The sequence below is a fragment of the Mycteria americana genome, chromosome 9 (genome assembly GCF_035582795.1).
Source record: "Mycteria americana isolate JAX WOST 10 ecotype Jacksonville Zoo and Gardens chromosome 9, USCA_MyAme_1.0, whole genome shotgun sequence".
NCBI classification, from domain to species: domain Eukaryota; kingdom Metazoa; phylum Chordata; class Aves; order Ciconiiformes; family Ciconiidae; genus Mycteria; species Mycteria americana.
In genome coordinates this window covers 26079682-26107200 of record NC_134373.1, presented here as the reverse complement: position 1 = coordinate 26107200, position 27519 = coordinate 26079682, and the positions used below count along the sequence as shown (strand labels likewise).

The 27519-nt window shown below is 62.0% G+C and overlaps 3 protein-coding genes across 7 annotated transcripts; 1 reads left to right on the top strand and 2 right to left on the bottom strand.

The window, feature by feature from the left end:
- Positions 1–763: 763 nt before the first annotated feature.
- On the bottom strand, positions 764–6500 carry LOC142414868 (tubulin alpha-5 chain). 2 transcript variants are annotated; one of them, XM_075512671.1, is made up of 4 exons: positions 6383–6500; positions 2698–2920; positions 2040–2188; positions 764–1830 (listed from the first exon to the last, which is right to left on the bottom strand). In XM_075512671.1, the coding sequence occupies exons 2-4, from the start codon at positions 2876–2878 to the stop codon at positions 859–861; spliced, it is 1302 nt and encodes a 433-aa protein (XP_075368786.1). In that variant the 5' UTR covers positions 2879–2920; positions 6383–6500; the 3' UTR covers positions 764–858. The 2 variants fall into 2 exon arrangements, with proteins under 2 accessions (XP_075368786.1, XP_075368785.1); XM_075512670.1 differs by lacking the exon at positions 6383–6500 and adding an exon at positions 4620–6340.
- A 4-nt stretch (positions 6501–6504) lies between these two features.
- On the bottom strand, positions 6505–10838 carry LOC142414867 (tubulin alpha-5 chain-like). The gene is given in 6 exon segments (XM_075512669.1): positions 6505–7571; positions 7755–7903; positions 8044–8266; positions 10406–10678; positions 10681–10737; positions 10740–10838. Coding segments are annotated over 6 exon segments (1773 nt in total). The 3' UTR covers positions 6505–6599.
- A 10300-nt stretch (positions 10839–21138) lies between these two features.
- Positions 21139–27516, top strand: DNAJB2 (DnaJ heat shock protein family (Hsp40) member B2). Of its 4 annotated transcripts, XM_075511682.1 has the most exons (10): positions 21655–21813; positions 22783–22872; positions 23873–23982; positions 24424–24477; positions 24630–24749; positions 24932–25021; positions 25149–25254; positions 25389–25459; positions 25738–25959; positions 26925–27516. In XM_075511682.1, the coding sequence occupies exons 2-10, from the start codon at positions 22808–22810 to the stop codon at positions 26933–26935; spliced, it is 849 nt and encodes a 282-aa protein (XP_075367797.1). In that variant the 5' UTR covers positions 21655–21813; positions 22783–22807; the 3' UTR covers positions 26936–27516. The 4 variants fall into 4 exon arrangements, with proteins under 4 accessions (XP_075367795.1, XP_075367797.1, XP_075367796.1 ...); XM_075511680.1 differs by lacking the exons at positions 21655–21813; positions 26925–27516 and adding an exon at positions 21139–21275 and having other exon boundaries at positions 25738–26257; XM_075511681.1 differs by lacking the exon at positions 26925–27516 and having other exon boundaries at positions 24633–24749; positions 25738–26258.
- Positions 27517–27519: the final 3 nt, after the last annotated feature.

The following is a 27519-nucleotide window of genomic DNA, read 5'->3' as shown; positions in this document are numbered from 1 at the left end:
GGTGGCAGAGGTACAGGCAGAGCTTCTCAGCTGCCCAAACTGGAGAGCTGCCAGAGTGTGGGGGGAAGGGGCAGCAGCCCTGCTCCGGTGGGGGCAAGCAGAGCCTGGGGATGGCACAACCACCCTTGGCTGGAGAGGCTCATTGGGACACGCAGCAGTTCAGCTGCCCGCGGCGGCGGGGGGTGTGTGTAAAAAAAAAGAGATGCAGACAAGCAGTTTCACGGGGAGCATTCCCTTCCTTTAATCCTCTCACCACAACACAGCAGAAAAGCAGCCGTGGGAGTTCATGCCGCACTGGATGCCCTTGCGGGGTGCACCTGCTGCACCGCAGAGCCGGGCATGCCCCTTGTCCCAGGCTGTGGCCGCAGGGACAGGGGTGCCTGGCTGCTCACACTGCTTCAACCACTCTCCTTCCAGATGAGCCCACCTACCCTCTGGCTGCACAAGGGAAGAAGTTCCAGCAGCTGCAGACTTTTTCCTGCTCAGGCTAAATCTCCTGCCCTGGGCTCCAGGATACAATGTGGGGCCATATACCATGGAGCCGTATACCAGACGAGGAAGCGGTACCCACCCCTGGCTGGAGCAGCAAGTGGGGTGGGATGTGTGCCATGGCTCCGGGGAGCATCCCTGGGGGCTCTTACCTATGTGGGGAGCAAGCCGGAGCTGGAGCAGAGCGCTGGGAGGAAGCATAGCAGCACCAGCAGCAGAGCTGAAGCACTCACCACACACCTGACCTGGCAAGAAACCGATACAGCTGGGGGGCTAGTGGGAGACACAGAGGCTCTGAAATGGTTTATTGCAAAGGGTTTCTGCAGGTAACACGGGGAAGGAGCACGGTCCTTTTTGGCACGGGCTTCTCTACTCCTCGCCCTCCTCTTCGTCCTCGTAGGAGTCCAGGCCCACCTCCTCGTAATCCTTCTCCAGAGCAGCCATGTCTTCCCGTGCCTCGGAGAACTCCCCTTCCTCCATGCCCTCGCCCACGTACCAGTGCACGAAGGCTCGCTTGGCGTACATCAGGTCAAACTTGTGGTCCAGGCGAGCCCAGGCCTCGGCGATGGCCGTGGTGTTGCTCAGCATGCAGACGGCGCGCTGCACCTTGGCCAGGTCCCCCCCCGGCACCACCGTGGGCGGCTGGTAGTTGATGCCCACCTTGAAGCCCGTGGGGCACCAGTCCACAAACTGGATGCTGCGCTTGGTCTTGATGGTGGCGATGGCGGCGTTGACGTCCTTGGGCACCACATCCCCGCGGTACAGCAGGCAGCAGGCCATGTACTTGCCGTGGCGAGGGTCACACTTCACCATCTGGTTGGCCGGCTCAAAGCAGGAGTTGGTGATCTCAGCCACCGACAGCTGCTCGTGATAGGCCTTCTCTGCGGAGATGACGGGGGCGTAGGTGGCCAGGGGGAAGTGGATGCGAGGGTAGGGCACCAAGTTGGTCTGGAACTCGGTCAGGTCAACGTTCAGGGCCCCGTCAAACCGCAGTGACGCTGTGATGGATGAGACAATCTGGCTGATGAGGCGGTTGAGGTTGGTGTAGGTTGGGCGCTCGATGTCCAGGTTCCTGCGGCAGATGTCGTAGATGGCCTCGTTGTCCACCATAAAGGCGCAGTCCGAGTGCTCCAGGGTGGTGTGTGTGGTGAGGATGGAGTTGTAGGGCTCCACCACAGCGGTGGAGACCTGTGGTGCAGGGTAGATGGAGAACTCCAGCTTGGACTTCTTGCCGTAGTCAACGGAGAGTCGCTCCATCAACAGGGAGGTGAATCCGGAGCCAGTGCCACCTCCAAAGCTGTGAAACACGAGGAAGCCCTGGAGTCCTGTGCACTGGTCAGCCTGCGGAGAGAGATGCATGAGATTGCTCTGAGATGGATTTGCTTGTGAATATCTGACTGTTCAGAAGTCCTTCAGGACCTGGTCCATCCCTGTCATGGGCAGCTGCAGAGCCCTCCCAGGGTGCAGCAGGGCTTGCAGTGTGCTCCCAACCCCAGCAGGATGCTGGAGCCCAGCCCAGGGGGACATGTCCCCCCTTTGTGGTCACCTACCAGTTTCCGGATCCTGTCCAGCACTTGGTCGATGATCTCTTTGCCGATGGTGTAGTGCCCACGGGCATAGTTGTTGGCAGCATCCTCCTTGCCGGTGATCAGCTGCTCAGGGTGGAAGAGCTGGCGGTAGATTCCAGCCCGAACTTCATCTAGGAGAGAGCAGGGGAGGGTTGAGCCTGGCGCAGGCTGTTGATTTGAGCCAGCCGCCAAGCAGCTGAGCGGGTTCGAGCACCCATCCCTCGCCCTCCTCCTGGGCTCCGCCTGCCAGGGACACGGCCAAGGTCCCACACGTCAGCAGGGCCACCACCAGCATCAGGTTTCTCTGGCAGAAGGAGGTGGCTGCCACCTCCCTGCACAGGAGCTCAGCTTCTCCCACTCATCGGAGCTGCCTGTCCACAGCGTGCAGCAGCACAGCCGGAGCTGCCGTGCCGGTTGGGCTGGTTTCTCTCCATGCACATGTGGTAGCAGAGACTAGCAGCACCACTGCCTCTAGGACACTTCAGGAACAAAAGCTGGTGCTCAGGTTTGTGGCTTCTCCTGGGGAAAGGAGGGCCCTCAGGTTGAACCCGGTGCAGGATACCGCCAGCAGACCACGAGCACCAGCCACTTGCTACCCACCCAGGGGTGCACCCCAGGCCATGCAAACTCCAGCACTCACCGATCACGGTGGGCTCCAGGTCCACGAAGATGGCCCGCGGGACGTGCTTCCCGGCCCCGGTCTCACAAAAGAAGGTGGTGAAGGAGTCGTCCCCTCCACCGATGGTTTTGTCGCTGGGCATCTGCCCATCGGGCTGGATGCCGTGCTCCAGGCAGTACAGCTCCCAGCAGGTGTTGCCCATCTGGACGCCGGCCTGGCCGACGTGGACAGAGATGCACTCGCGCTGGGGAGGGGGAGGCAGGGTCAGATCCTGGCACAGCTCTGTCCTGCCTGCCCCAGGGAGGGCTCTGCCTGGTGCCAGTGCCACACAGCCACCTGCACAGGACCTGCTCTGGCCAGTGGCCCCAGGGAGCACATTTTCCTTTGGGTGACCTCCTGCATGCCCCTGAGGGGCCCCACACAGCTGTCATTGCCCTCAGCCACGCACAGGCATCGTGCCAGGTTGGGAGCCAGCTCTGGCGTCCCTCCTGCCCAGCCCTTGCTGAGGGCCACCAGCCCCACAGACTCTGGCCGGGGCTGTCCTCCAGCAGCGCAGGGAGCACAGCCTGGCCCAGCTCCCCTGCCAGGGTCCCTGGCAGCCTCAGCCCCTTCTCCATGCCACAGCAGCCCAGCAAGTTGCTGATTACGGGCACATACTTAATCCATGAGGTGCAGCCAGCTCAGGGGAACCCCTCTGCTTGCTGCTCCAGAGCCAGGTAGGCACTCAGCCTCCTGGGTTGAGGGGCCTTGGGGCTGCAGGGGCAGTGGGTGGCAGCCAGGGGAGGGCTGGCAGTGAAGCCCAGCAGCCTCCGAGGCAGCACAGAGACTCCCTGGGCTATGCAGTCCCAACCCCGTGCTGCAAAACCCGTGTGGGCAGAAGTGCCGGGGAGCGGGCTTTGAGCTGGAGATGTACTCCTGTGCTCCCACCCTGCAGGTGCAGGCCTGCTCCGCTAACCCCGGCATGCCTCCTCCATTAGCTCCAGCATCCTTGGTCCCTATCCCTGGCATCCCTCCTCCGCTACCCCTAGCCTCCCCGCTCTGCTGCTCCCGGCATCCCCGCTCCGCTACTCCAGCACCCCTGCTCCCCCGGGCAGGACACCACAACTCAGCCTGGGGGTCCCCAGGGCTCTTCACTCCCGCGTTCCCCAGCCGCGCAGCGCTCTGAGCAGCGATGGGGACCGTGCCCCGCTCCAGCGCCGCGGGGCGGGGGGAGCACAGGGGCTCCCACCTCCTCCGGGAGGGCCGGGGCAGCCTCAGCCCGCCGGGAGGAAAGGCTGCCCGGGGCAGGGTCCCCGGCAGAGCCCGGTCAGTGCAGCGGCGGGCGGGGCGCTGCGCTGCGCCTCCTGGCACGGCCCCGGCCCCCTCCCGAGCCGCTAAATATAGCCCCGGCCCCAGACGAGGGCAGCGGCGACCTCCCGGTTTGGACAGCGGCCCCGGCCCGGTCCGCCGCGGCCAGACCCCCGCGGGACGGCACGGGACGGGACGGGAGGGACAGGACCCCCACGCTCGCTCCCCGCTGCCAGCCCCGACGTGGCGCCCGCCGCCGCGGGGGGAGCCCCGCCGAGCGCCCAGCTCCGGTGCCCGGCCGGCGCCTCCACCCCCGGCAGCTGTTCCCGTCCGTCCACCGCCACCGTTCCCCGCCGGAGGGGTCACCCCCTCCATCCCCGGCACCACCACCCCCTTTCCCCCCCCTGCTGCGGCGGCGGGGGGACCCAGGCGCCCCGGGACCGGTGGCGGCGGGGGGGGACCGGGCAGAAGCGGCGGGGGGGGGCACGGCTGTCCCCGGGCAGGGGCCGGTGGGGCTGCCCAAGGTCACGGCGGGGAAGGAGGGGGCACGTCGCGGCGGCTCCGCCGTGCCCGGTGCCCCGGAGCGGCTGCCGAGCGGCGGCCGGGCGCCCTCTCCGCCGCCGTGGCGGCTGCCCCGCCGCCCGGCCCGCACTCACCATGCTGCGGCTGGGGGTCCGGGCTCTCCCGGCGGCTCGGTGCGGCGGGACTCGGCGCGGAGCTGCGGCTGCTGCAATCCCCGCCGCAGCGCCCTCTTATAGGTGGGAGGGGCCTGCTGCCGCCACGCCCCTTCATTTGGGCACATTTGCATGCGGGGCGGGAGTCCCCACTTCGGGGGCAGCGGGAGCCTGCCTGAGAGGGACCCCAAGGTGCAGGGGGCTGCGGCTGCTCTCCCTCCTCTGCCGGCAGGGAAGCCGGGGCATCCAGCCAGGCTGCGGGCAGCAGGTCCGGGCTCCAGCCCTCAGGGGTTACAGGCCGTGCTCAGCCACCAGGACGGGGGGCCGGGGCAGGTACAGCAGCCCCTACCCTGCTCTGCCACCAGCTCCCCCGCACTGCAGGCTCCCTGGGATCCAGGGACACCCCGAGGCCACCTGGGCCTCTAGAGCAGGAGAAAGGAGGAGAAACAGGCTAGAGAAACAGGTCAGGCTCTGGAGACCAGGGTGCCTGCAATCCTCCCTTTGCCATCAGCGCTTCGGGAACCTCCGGCTGAGGGCTGCCTTCCCTCCCGGTGGGGACAGGCAGGCAGTGCCGTACCTCCACGAGACTGCAGATCAGCGTGACAAATCTGGGCTGGGGGGCTGCCCCAGCTGCCAAAAAAAAAAAAAGAGTCATTGTAGCCCGTTCGCTGTTAGTGACTTGTGACTACACTTGGAGAAGCCCCTCCATTTGAACCCTGGCTAGCACAGCCTTCCCTGCCAGGGCCAGCGCTGCTCCTGCTGAGGATGAGTGACCCACCAGCCTGGCTGCTGGCCGGGGGAAAAGCAGAGCCCAGCGCCCCAGCCCTGCACCTGCGTGCAGCAGCGAGAGGGCTCTGTCCTTGCTGCCAGGGCATGGGCTCACACAGATATCCCTGCCCATGGGGACAGGGGCTCTGCTGCCCAGGAGCATGCCAGGAGACACTGCTGTGTCCCTCTGCAGCAGGGTCCAGGTCAGAGATGCAGGGTAATATTTAAGAAAAAAGGAACAGGACACAGTTCTAACTCCTATGTATTTTTTGGCAGCAGTCAGGTCTCTCTGAAGACATGGGGACAAGGTGTCTCTGTAGTGGGATCAGGGCAGTGCCTGGCATAAGGGGCAGCGACTCCTTCCCTGGTGCAGCAGCAGGCACTGCTCGGTCTGAGCCCGGGGCTCTGGTCATGGGCATGGGGAACAGTGCCAGGAGCCCTGCATAGCGGGATGAGCACCTGGCCACGCTCCAGGAATTGGTGCAGCCTAGTGCTGGCTCACACTTTCCCCTCCAGCTGACACGGGTGCATGCCGGGTGGAGGAGGGCAGGGGAGGACAGCCCCTGTGGGTCAATACAGCTGGAGCATTAGCGGTAAGCAGCGAAAATTAATCTCTGGACCCATCATGCTGGATAATGGGTAACAGAAATATCTTGTTGGCAGCTGGACCCAGGAGCTAATGTTCAGACTCCTGTCTGCCGGGCAGGGCAGGGAGAGGGCTCAGCACAAGCCCAATGCAGAAGATGAGCTAGGGCAGGCAGAGTGGAGCCATGTTCCCCAGGGGGATGGCAGAGCACAGGCAGAGCCAGGCGGGGAGTGGGCAGAGGTGCTCCCAGATGGAGAACCCCATGCCTGAGCTAGGTGCTTCTTCCACCACATCACCGGACCCTGCTGGATCCCTTTGATGGACATGCTTGGACACTTCCCCAGAGCATGCCATGCATCCTGGCCACAGTCCCCTGCTATGGGGCTCTTACCTATGTAGGGAGCAAGCCGGAGCTGGAGCAGAGCGCTGGGAGGAAGCATAGCAGCACCAGCAGCAGAGCTGAAGCGCTCACCACACACCTGACCTGGCAAGAAACCGATACAGCTGGGGGGCTAGTGGGAGACACAGAGGCTCTGAAATGGTTTATTGCAAAGGGTTTCTGCAGGTAACACGGGGAAGGAGCACGGTCCTTTTTGGCACGGGCTTCTCTACTCCTCGCCCTCCTCTTCGTCCTCGTAGGAGTCCAGGCCCACCTCCTCGTAATCCTTCTCCAGAGCAGCCATGTCTTCCCGTGCCTCGGAGAACTCCCCTTCCTCCATGCCCTCGCCCACGTACCAGTGCACGAAGGCTCGCTTGGCGTACATCAGGTCAAACTTGTGGTCCAGGCGAGCCCAGGCCTCGGCGATGGCCGTGGTGTTGCTCAGCATGCAGACGGCGCGCTGCACCTTGGCCAGGTCCCCCCCCGGCACCACCGTGGGCGGCTGGTAGTTGATGCCCACCTTGAAGCCCGTGGGGCACCAGTCCACAAACTGGATGCTGCGCTTGGTCTTGATGGTGGCGATGGCGGCGTTGACGTCCTTGGGCACCACATCCCCGCGGTACAGCAGGCAGCAGGCCATGTACTTGCCGTGGCGAGGGTCACACTTCACCATCTGGTTGGCCGGCTCAAAGCAGGAGTTGGTGATCTCAGCCACCGACAGCTGCTCGTGATAAGCTCTCTCGGCTGAAACCACGGGAGCATAGGTGGCCAGGGGGAAGTGGATGCGAGGGTAGGGCACCAGGTTGGTCTGGAACTCGGTCAGGTCAACGTTCAGGGCCCCGTCAAACCGCAGTGACGCTGTGATGGATGAGACAACCTGGCTGATGAGTCTGTTCAAGTTGGTGTAGGTTGGGCGCTCGATGTCCAGGTTCCTGCGGCAGATGTCGTAGATGGCCTCATTGTCTACCATGAAAGCACAGTCCGAATGCTCCAGTGTGCTGTGTGTGGTGAGGATGGAGTTGTAGGGCTCCACCACGGCGGTGGAGACCTGTGGTGCAGGGTAGATGGAGAACTCCAGCTTGGACTTCTTGCCGTAGTCAACGGAGAGTCGCTCCATCAACAGGGAGGTGAATCCGGAGCCAGTTCCCCCTCCAAAACTACGAAACACAAGGAATCCCTGGAGGCCTGTGCATTGGTCAGCCTGCGGAGAGAGCCAAGTAAGATTCCTCCAAGCACTGACTTTGCTGCAAGGAAGTTTCAAACTTTTGCTTGGGCAGCCACAGATCCCTCCCAGGGCACAGGGGGACTCACCCCATGCTCCCACCCCCAGCAGGATGCCGGAGCCCAGCCCAGGGGGACATGTCCCCCCTTTGCAGTCACCTACCAGCTTCCGGATCCTGTCCAGCACTTGGTCGATGATCTCTTTGCCAATGGTGTAGTGCCCACGGGCGTAGTTGTTGGCAGCATCCTCCTTGCCGGTGATCATCTGTTCAGGGTGGAAGAGCTGGCGGTAGACTCCTCCCCGAACCTCGTCTAGGAGAGGTTAGCACAATGTCAGAGATTCTCTAACAGGCCCTGGGGAAAAGTGGCAGGAGCCACCCTAGGGACTGTCCCGCAGTGGGTTGTTCCCAGAGATAGTGACCACTGTCACTGCCCAACTGAGGTGCACTCACCGATCACGGTGGGCTCCAGGTCCACGAAGATGGCCCGCGGGACGTGCTTCCCGGCCCCGGTCTCACAGAAGAAGGTGGTGAAGGAGTCGTCCCCTCCACCGATGGTTTTGTCGCTGGGCATCTGCCCATCGGGCTGGATGCCGTGCTCCAGGCAGTACAGCTCCCAGCAGGTGTTGCCCATCTGGACGCCGGCCTGGCCGACGTGGACAGAGATGCACTCGCGCTGGGGAGGGGGAGGCAGGGTCAGATCCCAGCTGGGACCACAAATGCAATCGCTGCAGGTGGTGAGGCGCGCAGCCCAGGCAGGGCAGCCCAGGCCCTCGGCAGCTTGTATAGCCGAGGCTATACACGAGCCAAGCCACACTGCCCTATAGCCCGGGTGCCTCGTGTTCACCCCAGTCTGCTGCCCTCTCCCAAATCTGGTGCTCTGCCTCCCGTCACTGCACTGCCCACCTCAGGGGCCCAGGGAGATGGAGACCCATCTGCTGGAGCCAGGGACACCAGGCCAGCACGTTCCCTGGACTGCCCCCACCCACACCCCTGGGAAGCACCCAGTGAGCATCTTCTCTGTTGCCTGAACAGCCATTTGGCTTAAGGGCTGGAGCCCCGCAGCAGCCGGCACGGCCCCTGCTGCTACTCCAACGACAGGGCTGCGGGCTGAGATGACAGAGCATCACCCTGGCGCTGGGAGCTGAGGAGGTGACGGCACTGAGGAGGGGTGCCCAGCAAGGAGGGGGATTTGCAGCAGTGAACGGTTGCCATGCTCTGAGGCTCAGCTTCCCTAAATTAGCTCCGGAAGGAGGAGGAAGCGTTAGCTGCACTTCTTAACTGAACTGAAGGGCTGAGGTGGGAGGGTGCCCTAGCTCAGGGCTTCAAGGGCAGCCTCAGGTCCCTCAGGGGAAGCGAGGCTGAGGTGAGCTCTGCAGCCTCGCTCCTTCCAGGTAAGGCATCCCAGAGGCTGCAGCCCTTTTGACAAGAACCACAATATTCACTGCCTCAGCCCTGCTGTTGCCAAGGACTTGGATGCGTCATCAGGTACAACCGAGGCAGAAGAGCATCCAAACCAAACCGGATTTCCAGAGCCATGGGTGCACCACTGTGAGTCAGCTGGCAGGAAGCCGGTGGAGCCAGCCATTTTGCGCTCAGGAGCACGGCAGCGATTGCCGTCCGAGGAAGTTGCATGGGTCACAGCAAGTCCTGGCTCTGTGCACCTAGGGTGCTTTCAGTGCTGCATTTCAGAGGCAGCAGTGACAGTGAGGGATGACAGACAAATAAGCCCTTGGTACCCATGGTGAGAGCCAGAAGTCCATTTCCCCACCTTTCCCAAAGCTGAGATGCAAGGAGCAGCAAAGTGACACCCCCCTTATTCCTCCCAGCAGGGCCATAAATGTTTTGTAACACAAGGAGCCAACGGTAAGTCCTGAGGAAGCTCCAGGATCCTCAGTAGAAGTGCACAGCAAACACTGATGCAGCTGCAAGCACCTCTGGATGGCCACAAGAAAGAAGAGACAAGAAAGGACTCCTCCCGTGCCAAGGACCTTGCAAATCAGAGTAGGGGGCTATGCTGGTCACCGCACTTCATCCTGCCAACGTGCAGCAGCCAGGACTGGCTTTGTGGGACCCGGTGCTGACAGTAGGCTGGGCAGAGCCCAGCAGCGCTGGGGAAACAGCAGTGCTGGTCACCAGCCAGCAGACTCTGCCTTCTTCACGGCAAGGAAGGGCAGGGAGCATGGCCCCGCGGGGCAGCAGACAGGGTGCCTGGGCAGGCTGGGGCTGGGATGCTCTCCAGAGCAGCCGGAGAGCTCAGGAGCCAGAGCTCGCAGCAGGACCATGGCGGTAAGGCAGCCCGGAGGCTCACCCACAGTGATGCCCACCCGTGGGTTGGCCCCTGGCACCCGAGGTGCAGGGCCGTGGGTGAAGCCACGGCTTGCTCCCGGGGCTCAGCTGTGGGTCCGCAGCGTGGGGGGCTGGCAGACTGGGCACGCTCCCCACAGCCGGAGATGTTACCGCGGGAGAAGGGCAGGAACCGTGGCTGTTAAAAGGGAGGAGGGGTGAGAGGGTCAGCCCAAACGCCAGTCTCCGCGCACGGCGGGTTTGGCTGGTGGCCTCCTTGCCTCGGACGCCTCAGACGGGCGCAAGGGGATGCCCAAAGCAGGGAGGCTGCCGGGTGCCTGGCCGGGAGCTGCTCAGAAAAGACCGGAGCCAGGCAGAGGCAGGGCACGCACAGCGGGCACCCCCTCGGCAGCTGCCCGCCCCTCTGGGCTCCCAGGGGAGCCCCCCGTAACGCTATGGGGGCCGCAGCCTGCTGCGGGGAGGGCCCCGCGGGACCGGAGGGAGGGGGCAGCCCGGGACCGGCACTCACCATGATGCCGCCGCCGCCGCACGACCTGCCTGTCCCCGGGCTGCCGCAGCTCCGCACGCCGGGACGGCCGCGCCGCCGCCGCCTTATACCGGGGGCGGCACCGGCGCTCTGGGGCGGGCCGCCCCGCCCGGGACGGTTCCGTGCGTTTGCATAAATTTGCGTGCATTGCGCATATTTGCATACATCTGCATAGAGGCGTCTGCGCTGCCCGGCCCCGGCTGGGTGCATTGGTGGAGCCACCGAGGAGCGGCATCCCGGCCCCCCCGCTCCCTGCCTCGGAGGGGCCCCGGGAGACCCGGGGGTCCTCTCGAGGGAAGGGCAGAGGGGCATAAAGGCTGGTCTTGCTACGCCTGCCGGTCCTGGCAGAGGGGCTTCTGCTGAGGGGCAGAGATGGCACCTTCTCGCTGGGTGTCCTGCTGGTGCGAGGCACCATCCAGGCATTCACCGGCACAGACTTAGGGAGCTGAGGAAGGGAAGTCAGCAGAGACCCTGGCTCAGGTCTTCCTTCCTGGTGGGTTACAGGTGCTGATGTGATCCCCAGGCGAGCACAGAGTTGGGTCTCTGCCAGGCACCCAAGGCCCCCGAGGAACACCCGGGAGAATTTCTGGAGAAAACACAAGCAGAGGAAACACTTCAGAGGCAAGTGAAGTCTTTCCTCTTTGGAGATCAGTGAGAAAAAAGCAGGAAAACTCTGTCCTGTCCTTTGCTGCAAGCCCCTCAAGGACAGTCGTGCCCCAGGGCTGCGTCTGAAAGCCCTGCCTGCCGATGGCTCCTCCTTCTCCAGCCCGGCTCTGCTTTACCTCCCTGGTTTTGATCTGATTTCACAAAGCTTTACGAAATGACCGGTGAGGGGTTGGGGAGAGCTCGGAGCACCTCGAAGGGGGTTTATTGGAGTCTTTCTGCAGTGACTCCACTGATGTCTGGCTTTGCTACAATGAATAACGTGCCCATCCTTTCCTCCCCCCTCCAAAATACTCGCAGCATCCATCGCCATGCAGAACCAGCCCTGCCCGAGCCCTCCAACTTAATGAGTTTTCACTGAAAGGCGCTGTCATCTCTCAGCTCCCTCTGAAAGTCGAAAGCTGAACCTAAATTATCCACCCACAATGGCCTTTCTTTGTGCCTGAGTCACCTGGAAAGTGTCACCTTCACTGATGAAGATGTGTAAAGTGACTGAAAGCAGCAGTGCTGCTGTGAAGCCTGAGCCGGTGTCTAAGCAACACATTTTGAGACCTGCAGAAATGGCTGAGCCAAATGATCAGAGTGGGTTTAATCAAGCTGGTGGGAAAAAGGTATTTTTCCAGAGATGCCCCAGGTTGTTAGTGCTGCTGAACCTGGACAGGATACTGTGGCAACTAGATAACTCCGGAAATGCCTAAACCCTCCCTGGGGTATAAATTTCCTTTGAGTGACCTCAGCAATCACTAGATAACACAGACCATGCTGATGCAGACTGTCCGTGAGAGTGAGAGAGTAATTGGTAGCACTGAGGCATCAAAATTTGAGCCCCAGAAGTTAATTGGTGTGAAAAGGAGCAAAGGGATCATCTTTCCCCGTGAAAATCTTTGCCAGGGTGCTCACTGAAATGCATGCTGTCACCAAGGTGTCACTTCTGACTTGGTGTCTCCTAGCACCCTCCTTACTTTCATGGTGCCAATTAATTCTAGGGCGTTTATAGCATGAATGCTTTGCAGCAGTAGTTGGAAGCACAAGCATCAGAGGTAGGCAGCGAGCAGCATTTCAGGCAGCCGCACAGGGCTTGCGTGGTTCACCCAACTTCGGAAGATTTGTATGACAATCTGGTAGCACCTCGGCGTGTAAAATGATGTGATACTTCTCCAAGAGATGCCTGGATCTGTTTATATACCATTCCAGTAGAGAGCTGAGGATGAAATGTCCCTGATTCATCATTGCTGCAAATGCATGCTCACAGTGAAAATAACCATTCAGATGCTGTTTTGTTGAACAAGCAGGACAGCAATGACTGACAAGAGAGCCATGAGTCACTCAGAGCTACGCATCTCCATGTACCTCTGATCTGAAAAGCCCAAACAGATGTCTAAGCTTTTTTGAAATGCTTAAGAACAGCTGGCTAAATCCAGGGAGCACCAATGGGCTGTGTCTTGTCAGTGCCGAACTGCTCAGCAGCCTGCCAGATGCCAGTAGCAGCAGCCTGCAAGCACACGGCGGAGGCTGAGCTCGCCCTGGCTGGAAGAAGATTTGTCCCGAGGTGACCCCTCTCTCAGAGATGTTAGCCACATGTCTAAGAAGACCCTGCAAATGTTTTCAGACCACATCAGAAATCACTAGGTTGCAAGAATTGCTCGGGAGACGTTTTTACCATGGATCAGAACAAAGTTGGACCCTGCACCAGCACCCAGAGAAGTACAAAAAGCAAGCAAGGCAACTTTTAGGCTAGTGAGTCAGAATTCAACCATCTCTTGATGGAAGAAAAGGAAAACCAGATTGGAGATACCTCGGGGGCAAAGCCCTGCACACCACAGGGGAGACCCCTGCTTGCCGCTGCCCACGGAGCTCAGGAAATCAGCCAGTTCTTGGACACGCTTACGTGAGGAGGGGGAGGCAGCACAATGTATTGCAGGTGTGCAATGCCTCCGTCAAGGGCAGACACTTGCACTAAAAAGCTCTTCATTACAAGTTATTATGAAAGTTTGGGTTGGTTTTTTTTTAGTGTCCAATACACTTCTCATGAGGGGAGAGGTGTTGCTGCTGGTACAGGAACCACTGTCAGCAGAGCTTGCAGTTAAAAAAAGCCTCTCAAATAGGTGTCTTCCAGAAGTGCTAAAGTCTGCCACGCCTAAAAGCACCCAGAGCTGAAACTGGGGAGGAGATGACCTGTTCAGAGGCCAGCCTGGTACATCCCATCCACACCCCAGTTCCCTGCCCTCTTCGCTGTGGAAAACCCAAACTATTGTTCCCACTTTTCAGACCTCAGCTCCACCCAGGCTGTTCCAGGCAGAGCAAACAGTGTCACAGGGCACGCTGGGGACACAGCTGTCTCGGGAAGGTAGAAGAGACTACAGCTGTGCTGTGGGCTCAGGGAGGAAGCCCAGTGCCCTCCACTTTAAGCCTAGCTGGGGGGGTCACAAGGCAAGCACCAGATGACGAGGAATGCTTCAGCAACAGGGCTCCTGTCCATGTCTCTAACCACACCCAGCTTCCCAAAATGCTTGGGTCCGTGCCTGCCCTGCTTACCCCTCACTCCATCCTCGCACAGTTGCTCTGCCCATAATCCTCTTAGCAGCGTGGTTCAGCAGGGAGGTGGAGGAGCCGGGATGTGCCTCCAGCCCGTCAGCGTCCTGTGCATTTTATTCTCCAGCAGTGGCTGCACTGGATGATACAGCAGCACCCTGAGCCCACGAGCAGCCAGGCAGGAGGGAGCTCCTTCAGCACGCACGGCTCCCAGAGCCCTGTATGGCCAAGCACTGCCTCCTGCTTGGCCGAGGACTTGGGCAACAAACCCAGCTGCTAGGCTGGTAGCCCAGAGAACCAGCGATGCTCTGCTGCAGGGTGAGTCGTGACGACAACCTTCTCAATGCAGAAAGGCAGCTCTTTGTTAACATAGGGCGGACAATACTGGCTGGTGAAACTAATGAGTCTGTTGAAAGCATGGGGCTTTGACTGCATCTTGCAGCTGTTGTGAGTTCAAGCAAGTCCCGTGTGATGCTAACTGCTCCAGCAGTATCCCAGCGGCCGTTGTGCAGTGTCCCATCAGCTTGCTCCTGATGACCGCCCAGCAATGCACGTCTGATTGCTGCTGCAGTTCTAGCACGACAGCATTTGGGACATACTTTGCCACCCTGAAACATTCTAGCACAGCATGGAGATGAGCAGGAAATGCTCTCTTTGCCATTCCTTAAGATACACATGCCTTATTATGCTCAGAAAGGGCCCTCTGAGCACCTCATCCTTCATCTGGAGTAGTTGGAGATGATCCAGAGATGAGAAACAAGGGTGACTGGAAGGCTAGAGGCCATGGGCTGCAATGAAAGGTTGAAAGAATGGGGACTATCTAGAAGCAGAGACTCAATAAAGGCCTTAAAATATATTTAAGGCAGATGCAGATAGGAAGGGGTTTAACTCTTTTGCATGCTCAGGGCAAGAAGATGCAAGTTTAAGACTTGCTAGCAGTAAGGGTAGTGAAGCATGATTGTCTCAGGGTCAAGGGATCTTCATCAGTGGAAGTCTTTAATAACCCAAGCGTGGCATTTACTGATGGGATGCAGAGCACGGTAGTGATCTGACAGAAGTCCTCTCTGCTGGAGCTGAGCAACAGCAGCATAATTGCTGGTTCAGATAAAACGAAGTCAATTGTGCAATGCTTGCTGCATTGCCCAGAGCGTGTGCCGCATTACAGGAACAATAAGGCTAATTCCAGATCTCGCTACAGTCCTAAGCCCTGAATCACCGGGCAGTGGCAAGAGCAGGGCGGCACTCCCAGGGACGCAGGCAGCCCCACACGCATGCCGAGCCCCAACCTGCAAGGTTAAAAGGGACCGGTGGACGAGTTGGGACTAGCTCTTTTTCAGGCACAGCACCCCTGGGTGAGCAGCCTCCCTGGCTCAGAGTCAGCCTCCCTGGCTGCCAGTGTCACCCGCCTTTCTTCACGTCCTGGGAAAAGCAGCAACACACCCACGGGAGCAAAATAAAACCGCAGCTGGCTAATTGCAGTGACTTCATGTCAGGGCTCTGAGCATGCCTGGTTTGAACAAGCTGCCTCCAGGCAGGTGATGGAGGGGCTGGACCTGCTGAGGTGTCCCTGTGCTCGCAGGGGATGCTGGTGTGCAGCTCTGGGGGGCTGCATGGAGGAGCCCGAGCTGCTTTTCCTCTCTTCCACCAGCTCTTGGAGCTGGCGGTGGCACGAGAAGCATAGGAATAGCTGGAAACAGAAATGCAATGAATTCTGCATGGCTGGGTGATGGTAGAGCTCCTGGAGAGGCATGGGTCACTCCATCAGGCTGGAGGGGCTCTGCAAGCTCCAGGCAGGACCATAGGCATGCTGATGAGTCAGTCTCCGTCCCCAGCCCTTTAGGCCTTCCTGTCTTACAAGTTTTCAGGAATTGCAACAAAGCTGTGGTCAGCTCTGTTGCAATGCTGCAGAGCGTGCTTGTGTGAGCTGGCAGCGATGGGGCAAGATGCAGCGATCGCTTCCCCACTCCCGGGAGCGCACGCCTCGTCTGTGGGACTGTGGCTGAGCCCCCAGCCTCCGGGCAGCAGAGGCGACACGGCAGATTCACGCTGGGCGGCTCTGCGGATGCACCCCCTCCTTTGAGGTAGATAAACCACTGCCAGGTGGGCAAGTCCAACGTCCCCCGGGAAAGCAAACAATTCCTGGCGCAGGAGCATCTCGCCAACAGCTTTTCTCTGCCCCGGTCTCTGGGGAGCAGTTGAGCCTCCGATGGCTGGACAGATGTGTGCGAGGCGGGTTTTTTGCAGGTGGAAGTGGGTTGTATATAACGCAAAGAGCTTGCCGACCTGAGGGCACGCTGAGAGCAGAGCTGGGCCTGAAGAAACTAGCCCGGAGTCTCGGGGATTGTCTTAGAGTTGTTAAAAGCAGAAAGGAGGTGCTGGCGGCTGGCCAAGCGCTGGTGGATGTCAGAGGGAAATGGTTAACGAGATAAAAGATGCATTTAATAACCCAGCCATGCAATGGCTCCCAGGGTGCTCCTGCCCGGAGCTGTTTGTGTGCGGAGAGAGTGCGGTATGCGAAACCAGGGCTGTCCTCCCTGCTCCTCCCACAGAGCCCCGGGCACTGTGAGCCAGTCGCCTCAGGTCACTGGGCTGAGAGCTTGCGTTCGATGGCCATCCTGAGGATGCCTGGCTCGAACACATATCTGAGAGCTTCCTAGCAGAGTTAAGTCAGATGATGAGGGGCTGTGCGTGTAAAACAACAGCTATTCAGCAGGATTTCCCTGTTGTAAGGACTCAGGAGCTTTGCTGAGCTCCCGTGCCTGATAAGGTTTACAACTGATAGTTTGAGGGTGGCAAGTGGATGTGCAGAGTAATAAGTGACAAGACTGCCCCTTCTTCCAAATTCCCAAATGAGTTACTTTGCATTTCACTGTATTAAAGCAAATGTTGCTGCATTAAAGCAAATTTTGCTGCAACGTGGCCTTTTAATCGGGCAACTCTAAACCATCCCTAATAGTTAATTGTCCCCTTCACTACCTACTACCCCACCAAGCTTAGCGTTATCCCAAATTTTTCTTAGTAAACATTTCTTAACACTGTGGGCCTTGCACCCACCCTTGGGGATCCCCACTACAAAGGCCCCTGGCAGTGTATCTCCTGGCTAACAGGCACACCTTTGCTATTGATCCATCTGGTGTGTCCTTAGCAATGCAAGAATATAAACAGGCTGGCTTGGCGTGCCGAGATAAATATTCTGGGACAACACAAAAAGTAGATCTGGAAAGACCTTCGGCAGCAGCTATGAGCCTCCTTCTTCCATGGACATGGAAAACAGATTATTCCATCCCTCTTTGCAGCAATATCGTGATTTATGCAAATGCTGTTATCATTATCTCCTGCCAGCTTCCAAGTAAGGATGTCATGCCAACGGCGTTGATCTGAATCAGCCAGACATGTAATCGTGCTGAAAGGTGACGACAAGTTTGCATAGCAATACCTGCCTTCCCTGAGACAAGGCTGATCAGTACTAAATGCATTTTTCAGTCTTTAATTCTCTGCCGACAGAATCAAAATTAATTCTTCTGTTATTTTTTTCTGGTATTATCAGTAATCTAGAGTTTTCTGGGTCAACTGGTTTATTTTCTTAATGATTGGAGTGATTTCTGTCCTTCAGTCCTTTGGAATTACCCTAGTTTTCCTAGCTCTGTTAAAAATTACCATTAGTGGCTCAGTAAGACCCTCAGTTAGGTCCATTAATACTCTCAGTGTGGGCCTGATGAATTGAAAATGTCAATTTTAGCAGGTGATTTGTTGCAGATGGCATCCAAATTACAGCCTTCTCCACTGCATCCACAGTTGCACTGGTATTTAGGCACCGACAGCTATGGAAAACAGCAGAAGGCTGCTTACCGGCATCCTTTTGTGCTTTTTTCTTGTTTTCTTCTAATGCAAATGCATTTGCCCCATCTCCTTTTTTATTTCACCCTGCTTGGTTTGTTTTTTGCCTTTGAGCCATGCCTAGCTTGAAGGCAGTGGGCCAAGGCTGGGCACGTAGCTGGAGGGCACGGTGAGGATCAGACAGCCGGTGCCCCCAGTCCTACCAGGCACTGCGGGAAATCCTGGCCAAGCCAGCTGGACACAAGGGTCTTGGTGCTGGGGAGCACGTGGGCACGAGCATGTCGGTGTGTGTGAGTGAAGTCAGGTTTTGCTTTGCAATGAAAGCCCTTCCTGTCCTGTGTCAGCTGCAGCTTCTGCTTCCCTCCGCGGCTGAAGGGCTCCCCAGCATTTGGAGGGGGTGTGTGTGGTACCAGTCTTTTCATTGCCCCAATCTCCCTTCCGCTGTGGTCAGATTCAGACCATGCAGCCCCCAGCCTTACCCGCGGGTGGGTGTGGGGTGCCTGCTGCCGTGCATCACGGGATTATCCAGGCTCTGCAGCCCACCCTGTTCCCAACCGCGTGCCACGGATGGGGGTGAAGCCCCTTGCCACCGCGAAGCTCAGCTGCTGCCTGGGCCAGTGCTTGTGCTTGTCATGGATAACCTATTTAGTCATGGGCTCCTGCCACCTCCACCAGCCTCTGACTGTTGATTTAAAATCTGCAAGCACCTCTGTTTTGCCTGAGTTTTGGCTGGGGCAGCAGCCCGGGCGTCAGCACAGGCGAGCACTCCCGCGGGGCGGTGCCTGGGGTGCACAGCCTGTCTAGCAGATCGCTGAACCCGGCCCAAAGTCATTGCCCTGCTTGAACGAAAGTCACCCTGACTTTGCTGTTTCTCACTTCTCTGTCCTGCTACACCGACTTCTGCTAAAAGCACCCAGATGACTTTGCCTCCCTGGATACTCCCCAGCTCCTAGAAGGTGCAATTCTAGAAAAGCCAGCTGGGGTGAGAACAGAGCGGCTTGGGAAAGAGACAGGCAGGCAGCTGAGAGTGCAGCCATCGAGACAAACACGAGGAGCATCAAAAACACGAGGTTGTGGAGAAATTGGCTGTGCAGGGAAGCCAGGGGAGCTGGGCAGGACTGTTCAGATGAGACAGCAGGACTGGGCGTAAAAGAATTATTAATGTAGATTTTTAAAATGGATGCCCCTCTCAAGTGATGTCCCCAGCTGTCACCAGACCTCTGCGCTTGGAGGTCCCCACCCCAGCACAGCCTTTCCAGGGGTGAGCAAACCCACTGCTCCCACTGACCCCTTTCCTGGGGGCTGCACCAACCTGGTGGCCATGCCCAGAGATGGGGAGCACGGCCATGGCTGCTGCTGTTGTCTCTCCTGGGAGCGTGCAGGCAGGGGAAGGTGGCATGGAAATGGCACCCAGAAGCCTGCCTCGCTCTGCTCAACGGCTTCTCACCCCATCCCACTGGCTATGGCTCCTGCTCCCTCCCTGCTGCATCTCCACAAGGCTGCCTCTGAATGGGGACCTTCCCTCGGGGAGCGGTGAGAAGGGGAGGGGAGACCACTGGGTGCAATGAGGGGAGCAGTGGGCACGCAACTCCCTGAGCACATCACTCCGCAGCTCAAAAATCGCCAAGAATACCATTTTGCAGTACGTAATTGCCAGTTTTGAGGAGGCTGTGAAAGGGTTTGTGTTCTCCTGAAGAAATCAAAAGCTGAAATGTTGCGCAGCGCTGAAAAAATATCTCCCTTAATATGTGGCTTGCATAATAATATAGCACAAGTTTATGATGCAATTCAGTTGGCTTCCTAAGAGATGGGGTAACCAGGATAAAAAAAATATTGGTCCTTTGGGGTCCTGCTTCGCTCACTCAAAAGCTCTCTTCTCAGAAAGCCTCAAGAGTATTTCAGATCATATTTGCAATCCTGGAAAGCTATAAACAGGGTTGCAACACAGCAGTCCCCAGAATTTGTAAAGAAATAAGGGTCGTCTTGAGCCACACTCAAGATGCCTGTGCTGGGTTTGAAGCTGGTGTGAGCCAGGCTGGCAGGCAGGTGCACCAGGACTTCAGGCAGACCTAGGAGGAAAGGGCAGGGAAAAGAGGGCAGGGTGCTGTGGCTGAAGGCGTGCGCTGTGTGAGGCAGCAGCGGGTGATGGTCTGCCTCTCTTCGGCTGCTGCAAGGTGGCTGGCTTTGCTCATTTGAGTAGGGGAGTGATTGTGGCAGCTCTGGGGCGAGGTGTGGTTGGCACAGCATCCTCTCTCCTACCAGTGCCATGGTAGGCTACTGCCCAACTCCGCACGTCCTCCCCTAAGGACATTAGCGAGGTGTAAGTCCTTCTCACTGCATATCCTGGTCTCATGGGTGAGGGACACACGTGCCATGAAGGCAGCAGCAATGTGTTCCCCTGGCTCCAGAGTCCCGGCCAGCATGTGGGTTCCTCTCCTTTCCCCGTCATGGAGGCCTCCCTGTCTGGTGGGCACAGAGCGGGCTGAGACCTGGCGGCTCTGGGGCCTCCTTGTCCCCACATCAGCTGCAAAAGCCAGGGAAAGGAAAGCAAGGTGCCAAGACACAGGCTAGGTGCTGGTGGCATCTCCCTGGCTTCCCAGCCAGCAGGATGGGGTCCCTGTGAGGCAGCCTGTGGCTCCATCTAGTGCCCATGCCTGCCTGGCCCGGGCCAGCCCTGCACCCATTGCTGGGCAGATGGGCCAAATCAGAGACCCTGGCAGCCAGCGAGAGGGCACCCTGGCCGGGGACAGCCACCCCAGGGAGCCCACTCCCTGCCCCCGGGCAGGCAGGTACAGGAGGGCAGCACTGCAATGGTATCCAGGAAAAAAAACCCCCAACAACAGGGAATACGCCAAGCAGTGACTCAAGGAAATCACCAAGTGCTGTCTGACGGCAGGGGACGGGTCCCCCATCCTTTGGAGAGGAGATGCCCCTTGGCACAGGAGATGCCCTTGGCATTTCACCCATCCCAGTGCTCACCCAGGCCCACGGCTCATCGCTGAGGAGGGCTCTTCATGGGGACGGCTGACCTGAAACCAGTCCCTGAGGAGCGCTGGGAATGGCCTGTCCCAATGCCCGGGCCTCCCCAGCCTGCCGGGTAAAGCGGCACTGGGAAAGTTTGCCAGGCTTCCCAGCTAGGGATTTGCAGGACGTGAGGAAGATATCCCAGCTGCAGTGCAGGGGTGGTGGGGCGTCCAAAAGGCTCTGGCCCTGCAGAGACACCAGGCTCCCTCCTTCTCCCACCCAGACAGCAAGAGGGAATAGTATGATCTCTACGGCCAGGACGGGTTCATGGGTGCAGGTGAGTGGCCTCGAGTCTGCCCATGACCCTGAGGACGCGTGAGAGCAGCCCCTCTGCGGGGACGGCCCAGGCAGGGGCCGCGCAGAGGTACAGTCCACATCAAAGCTCCCGGTGCACGGCCATCCCCCGAGCCCCGGTGCTCCCTGCGCCTGGGCACCCGGGTGCTCGGGGCGGCTGGCTGCTCCCGCCTGCCTTCTGCGTGAGCAGGGCTGGGGAGGGCGCAGGGCTGGCGATGCTCTGCCGGGGCCACGGCGGTGCCAGGCAGCCCGGGCTCCTGGCAGGGACCTGTGCCCGCCAGCCTGGCAAGCTGCACCCCTTCGTCCTCCCCCCCGGCGGGACGGCCTGGGCAAAGCGCTGAGTCACCCCAGCTGTCCCCTCCCGCCGTCCCCTCCCGCTGGCGTTTCCGGCGGGGACCGGCCGGGCAGCTGACTCGGCAGGAGGCCGGGGCAAGCGGAGTCCGGGGGCTGCCCCGGGGCGGTGGCCGTGCGCCGGTGTGCACCACTGGGGCTGGCGAGCGAGGTCAGTGCCCCCCCCCCTTGCCGGGGCTGCCGCCGGGCGCACACGCAGCCCCCGGGGAGAGCCGGGGCGGAGCGCCGGGTCCCGGGGCGCAGCCAGAGGCAGGCAGACCCTGCCGGGCACTCCCACCGCCGCCTGCTTTTCTCGCAGCGCCCGGGAGGGTCCCACGCAATCCGGCCCCGCTCCCCCCGGGAGGCTTGCCCGGGGGAGGCCCGGCCAGCGCACGGCAGGGCTGGGGGGTGGCGGGGTGCGAGGGACCGGAGCCCCCGGCCAGGCCCCTCCCGCGCTACGGGGACTGGGAAGGGGGCCGGGCGGCAACAGAACCCCGCTCTGCGCTCACGCACGCCTCCTTATGACCTCACACGCCTGAAAGGCGAGCGCGTGACGTCACGAGGCGGCGGCGCCGCGGTTGGCTGCAGCCGCCGCTCCTCGGCCAGCGGAGCCCGCCTCCAGGCCCCGCGGCGGCCCGGGCGGGGGGGACGCGCGACACCGGCCGCGGGCGGCCCGGGGCGGGCGGGGAGGGCTCGGCTGCGGCACTCAGGTGGGCGTCGGATCGGGGCGGCGGGGACGTGCGGGGGGAGCGGGGCGCAAGGGGGCACCGGGGAGCGGGGGCAGCGGGGGAGGGTGGCGCACCGGGGAAGCGGGGCCGGTCCGGTGCGGTCCCTTCCCGTGCTGCCGCCCCCGCCCCTCCCGGTGGCCTAGATTCGCTGACCGCAGCCCAGGGCTGCCCGCCGGTAGCGGCGGGGGGGGGGGGGGGGGAGGCGGAAACTTCCAGCAGCGGCGCCGGGCCGGGCAGCCCCGGGAACGCCGTGTTTACAGCCGGGCCGGGGGGGGCGGTCCCCGGCGGCACCGCCCCGCCGCGCTCCCAGTGCCGGACTGGTGCCGGTGCCGGTGCCAGCGCCGCCCTCCCCGTCAGCTGATGCGCCCGGGCAGCGCGGGCGGGGGGCGAGTACCGGGGGGTCGGCTCCCCGGGGTCGGGGGGGGTTGGAGCGGCGGCATCCCGCTCCCGTCCCCGATCCGGAGCGGGTCGGCCGGTCGAAGTGCCCCGGCGTGCCCGGGGACGGGGAGGGTCCCCGCTGAGCCCTTAATCCGCTCCAGGCGCTAAGCACCTTAGCGGGCTGCTCCCGCTGCCTCCCCCCCGCCTCCGGACAGAGCCCTCCGGGGGGGGCGGGAGGGGAGCTGGGGCAGCTGGCGGGGAGCGGGGCAGACCAGCGGGGCCCGCAGCGAGGGTCCCTGTCCCCTTGCTTGGGCAAGTCGGGGTGATGCGGGTGGGACGGCGGCGCGGCAGCAGCAAGGGGGCCCGGCCGGGGCTGTGCGCGCATCCGTGTGGCCGAGGCGCAGGCAGGGTGCTGGGGAGCCGTGTGTGGGGTTGCTACCGAGCTGCTCTCGGGGGGACCTGTGGGGGGGCCGGGGCGCCTGGGGAGGGCAGGGCAGCCCGCCCTTGCTCCCGCACCCGGCGCTGCCGGGCTGCGCCTGTGGACCCCCTGACGTTGCCTTTCCCCCCCCGCAGTGACCCCGCGGGACAGCCACACGTCATGGTGGACTACTACGAAGCGCTGGGGGTGAGCCGCAATGCCACCGCCGAGGACATCAAGAAGGCGTAAGTGCCCACCGGGCAGAGCAGCCCCAGCCACCCCCCCCCCGCCCCCCCTACCCGGCGCCAGCGAGGCGGGGGCTCCCCGCGGGGCCGGTGGGGACAGGGCCCAGCTCCGGAGGTGACAATCCAGCCTTTGTTTCCTTTGTGCGGAGGCCAGAGCGGGGCCGGGCTTCACTGCCGCACAAAGGCATCTCTTGGTGGGGTTTGGTCCCTTTGTCCCGGCTCTCAGCCCGGGGCTGGGGATGGAGGCGGGAGGTGGGTCCCGCTGGGGTTTGGAGGCGTCCCCTCTCTCTGCCAGAGGGTGCGGGGATGGCCGAGGGCTGGGGCACAGGGGCTCTGCTGGCGTCAGGGTCAGGGGGCTGGAGCTCACGGGGAGAGGAGCAGCGTGTCCCCAGGTGCGGGGACCGGGCCCGTTGGCAGGTCCGGCGCTGCGCCCCAGGCACTGCAGGGGAGCCCCGGGGGCCGGCAGAGCCTCCTGCAGCTCCTGCCTGGCACCCTGCCGAGGCCTTGCTGCTCCTGCTGAGGTGAGGCATCGCCCGGGGGGAATAGGTGTGGAGCGGCGGCTTGCCTGGGGGATGGAGGTTCCTAAGAGTGGGTGAGAGAAGCTGGGCAGCCTGGGTTAACCCTAGCTAGCTGCGGGTGGGAGGAAGGGGCTGCTGGTGCTCGCCTGGCCCCAGGAGCCCCCCAGTGTCCCCTGGTCCGTGCACGTCCACAACGGAGCCCCGGAAGGCTCCGGAGCAAACCTGTGAGCATTGTCCGGAGCTGCTGCCGAGGGCAGCTGGGGCAGGTCCAGGCTGGGGTCATGCCGCAAATATTTGCTTGGGAGTTGAACCAGTCCAGGAACCTCCCGTTTGATGCCTGAGGCTGTAGGGTGCTGGGTGAAGCGGGCTCGGGGTGCCCCTGCCCGCGGGGTCGGAGGCATGTGCTCAGAGGGGGGTTGCTGGCGCGGGAGCCCCTGCCGCCCAAGGGCTGCTGCGTGCCCCATCGCTGCCCGTCTGTGCAGGTACAGGAAAGCTGCGCTGAAATGGCACCCGGATAAAAACCCAGACAACAAGGAGTATGCCGAGCAGAGGTTCAAGGAGATCGCTGAGGCATACGAAGTGCTGTCAGACAGTAAGAGGCCATGGTGCTGTTTTGTGTCCTCCCAAGCCCTTGGGGCTGCTCCCCCTGGGGTGTCCTGCTGCTGGGGTCAACTGGGTGGCATCCCTGGACATCCCCAGGAGGCAGTAGGTCCCTCCAGCTTTACCGCCCGGCTCGTGGGGTTTGGTTATCTCTCCACGCATCCCCCAAAATGGCTCTTGGAAGAGATGCTGGGGTGCTCGCCTCCAGGATGAGGTCTCCCCAGTGGGGCTGAGGCTTGCGCATCCTCGCCTGATGCCCCAGCTTGGGTTTGGGAGCAGTGCTGGTGCGGTGGGGGCTCGTGCTGCCCTCCTCCTCTTGCTGTTCTGCACCTCCCTTGGCCAGGGGGAAGCATCAGTGCTCCTGCCTGTGCCGCCGCTCCCGGCCCCATGCCTGGCAGCGGCTTCCCTGCAGCCCCCTCTCTTCTCCTTCCAGAGCAGAAGCGCGATGTCTACGACCGTTACGGCAAGGACGGACTCATGGGGGCGGGTGAGTGGGCAAGCGGGGCCGCGGGGGGTTAGTGCAGCTCTGGATACAGCCCCATCTGAAGACCCCATGTGGGTCTGTGCCCCCTGGGGCTCGCTGCCCTTCAGGGGCTTCCCACCTGGGGCTCCACTTAACTCTGAGCCTCTTCCCTCCAGCAGGACCGGGAGGCTCCAGGGCCGATGCCGGAGCCCCCGAATTCACCTTCACCTTCCGCAGCGCTCACGATGTCTTCCGGGAGTTCTTTGGCGGGCGAGACCCCTTCGCTGACTTCTTTGGTGTGTGTGGGGCGGGGGGGGCCGGGGGCTGGCTCTGGGACACCTCTCTGTCCCCAGGGCAGCAGCTGGGCTTGGGGACAGGGTGTGCGGCCAGCCCCGGGGGGGAATCCCCATGGCAGTGCTCTGCGTCTGGCTCACCGAGCTGTGGGGGTGATGCAGACGGGGGGTTCCTTGCCTTCCAGATGAGATGCTGCCCTTCTCTGAGCTGCGAGGACCTGGTCCACGGCACCATGGGGGAGGCCACTTCTTTTCCCCCTTCCCAGGATCCTCAGGTAGGAGACGCTGGCAGCCCCTACCTGGCAGGGGACCCCGGGACACCGTGTCTCCCTGCGCAGGGTCTGTCCCCTGCCTTCCTCGTGCCCCCAACCCTGGCACTGACCTTGTCGCTCCCTTCTCCAGATTTCTTTGCCTCGTCCTTCGGCTCTGGCGCTGATGCAGGGCTGGGCTTCCGCTCTGTCTCCACCTCCACCACCTTCGTTAACGGCAGGCGCATCACCACCAAGCGGTGAGGGCAGTGCCGGCCCACTTTGCCCCCGCGGACCCCCCTCATCGGCGGGCCTTTGGACATCGCAGCTTGCCGCTGCGATGCTCTGGCCGCCTGGCCCTTGACCGTCCATCTGTCTGTCTGTCTGTCTGCAGGATTATTGAGAACGGGCGGGAGCGGGTGGAAGTGGAGGAGGACGGGGAGCTGAAGTCGATCCACATCGATGGTGAGAAGCAGCACCGCGGACCGACTTGTTGGGGTCTGGCGGTGCCACCTCCCAGCACCCTTTCCCTTTGGGGACCCCTCTGCTCCTTTGGGGTGGCTGGGGGGGGTGCTGCATCCAGGCTTGGTTTTGGGCTGAGCCCTGGTCGGCCCTGGTTTGGGGCTCTGCTGTGGAGGATTGGTGGGGTGGGCAGGAGTTGCTGGGGCCCTGTGCCAGCTCTGGGGAGCTGGAGCGGACACGATCCCCGTCCCCTGCCCCTGCCCCTGTCCCTGTCCCCACAGGAGTCCCTGACGACATGGCGCTGGGGCTGGAGCTGAGCCGGCGGGAGCAGCAAGCCTTCCCCAGCCCGCGGCCCCCCTCGCCCCCACCGCCTGCCCCGCACCGGCCCCCGAGCTCCTCGCCCGTCTGCCTCTACACGGATAGCGAGGATGAGGATGAGGACTTGCAGCTGGCCATGGCCTACAGCCTCTCCGAGATGGAGGCCACGGGGCACCACCAAGCAGGTGGGCACGGCCCCGGTGCCCTGCCGGCACCGGGGGGCAGCCCTGGCACCCCGTCCTCCGCCCGCAGAGCCCGCGGTCCCCGGGGGGGGCCGGAGCGGGAGCCTCCAGGGGCTGGCAGCCCTGCTGCAGCGGGGCACGAACCTGCCCCCAAAGCAAAGCAGTGGCACTGCCCCCTGCTCTGAGCCTGGGGCTGGGGGTGTGCCCCCCCGTGGGGCAGGGAGAGGAAAGGGGAGGTGGGGGCTCACTGCCTGGGGCTTGGCTCCTGCCTCCCCCAGCAAGGGAGGGGGAGTCTTTCCTACCTTGCCTCCTTGCTGCCGCTCAGGTGGGTGGGTGGCTGGTGGCACGCCTGGGTGGGGGGGGCTGCCAGAGTTGGGGGTCGTGGCTTGAAGATGGGCCCCTGGTGGGGTCCCAGGAAGAGGGGCAGCCCCTGCTGCCCTGGCTCCGGGAAGCGCAGGGTGCCCGCGGGCAGGCATGCCCCGGCTCTGCCTGCTCCTCTCTCCCTGCCTGCCCTGCAGACGGGCAGGGGCTCCAGCCGGTGCCTCCCTGGCTGCTGCCTGCCCCTGCCTGGGCTGGGGACTCCTGGGTCGGGCTCTCCCTCCTTGCAAGGAGGGGTGCGCACGTGGGCTCTGCTTGGTGCCTTGTGTCTGTCTCTCCCCTCTGGATGCTGTCGCTCCTGCCTGTACCTCCTCCTCCTGTTCCCCGCATTGCAGACCCTGCCTGGTCACCCCCTTCTCTATGCCTTGCATAGCCTGCAGGGCACTGTCCCTCCCTGCTTCCCACAGCAGCAGTGACCCTCGGTGATGCTCACAGGTGTTCCCACCCTCGCCATTGCCTGTGGTCCTGCCTTGGCTGTCCTCCTCCTCCTCCTCCGGGGACCTTCCTGCCTCCCTCCCTCGCTCCCCAGCCCTGGGCCAAGGAGGGTTTCACGGGTGCTGTTGTGTTCCCCCCTCTGCTTGTCTCCCCAGGTGTGTTCTGAGGCTGCTGCGCCCGGGGACCGCGCACGCCTGCTCGCCCACGGAGGCTCTCCCAGCCAGGACTCCGCTTTGTCCCTGCACGGCCACCCCCTCCCCCCCAGCACCCTCTGGCTCCGTGGGACGTGGCGGGGGGGCACGACAGGGCTTATGGCAGAGCAATACCTGGGGCTGGGGGGAGAGGCCCTGGGCCCCATGAGGTGGTGGGGAGGGTGGTGATGGGGGGCTGGAGGGGAGGGGGCTGGCGGGGGGTTGCTGTAGATTAGGCTGCTGGGGGGTGCTGGCGGCAAGCAGTGAGGGGCAGCATGGCTGGGCTCAGCCAGCGGGGCTGGGCTCTGCCCCCCTCCTCGCTGCAGCCCCCCCTCCCTGACCCCCTTCTGCTGACAGCCGTCAATAAACCTGTTTGCAGTAGCTGCTGCCTGCGGGGTGTCTCTAGGCTGGGGGCTGCAGGCAAGGGGGGGCCCGGGCCCAGCTGCCCTTGTCTGGTGGTTGTGGGGCACAGGCTGTGCTCCTGGGGCGGGGGTGGGAAAACAGGACTCCCTGTGCCCCCCCATACACACACAGTCAGAGGCCTGGCTGCAGCTGCACG

Coding starts and splice junctions, on each gene's coding strand:
- LOC142414868 (XM_075512670.1), bottom strand. Junction 2,189..2,697: donor CCTGGAGCCCACCGTGATCG/GTGAGTGCTGGA, acceptor GCTCTCTCCTAG/ATGAAGTTCGGGCTGGAATC. Junction 1,831..2,039: donor TGGACAGGATCCGGAAACTG/GTAGGTGACCAC, acceptor CTCTCTCCGCAG/GCTGACCAGTGCACAGGACT.
- DNAJB2 (XM_075511680.1), top strand. CDS start 22,808: ATGGTGGACTACTACGAAGCGCTGGGGGTGAGCCGCAATGCCACCGCC. Junction 25,022..25,148: donor CCCCTTCCCAGGATCCTCAG/GTAGGAGACGCT, acceptor TCCCTTCTCCAG/ATTTCTTTGCCTCGTCCTTC. Junction 25,255..25,388: donor AGGCGCATCACCACCAAGCG/GTGAGGGCAGTG, acceptor GTCTGTCTGCAG/GATTATTGAGAACGGGCGGG.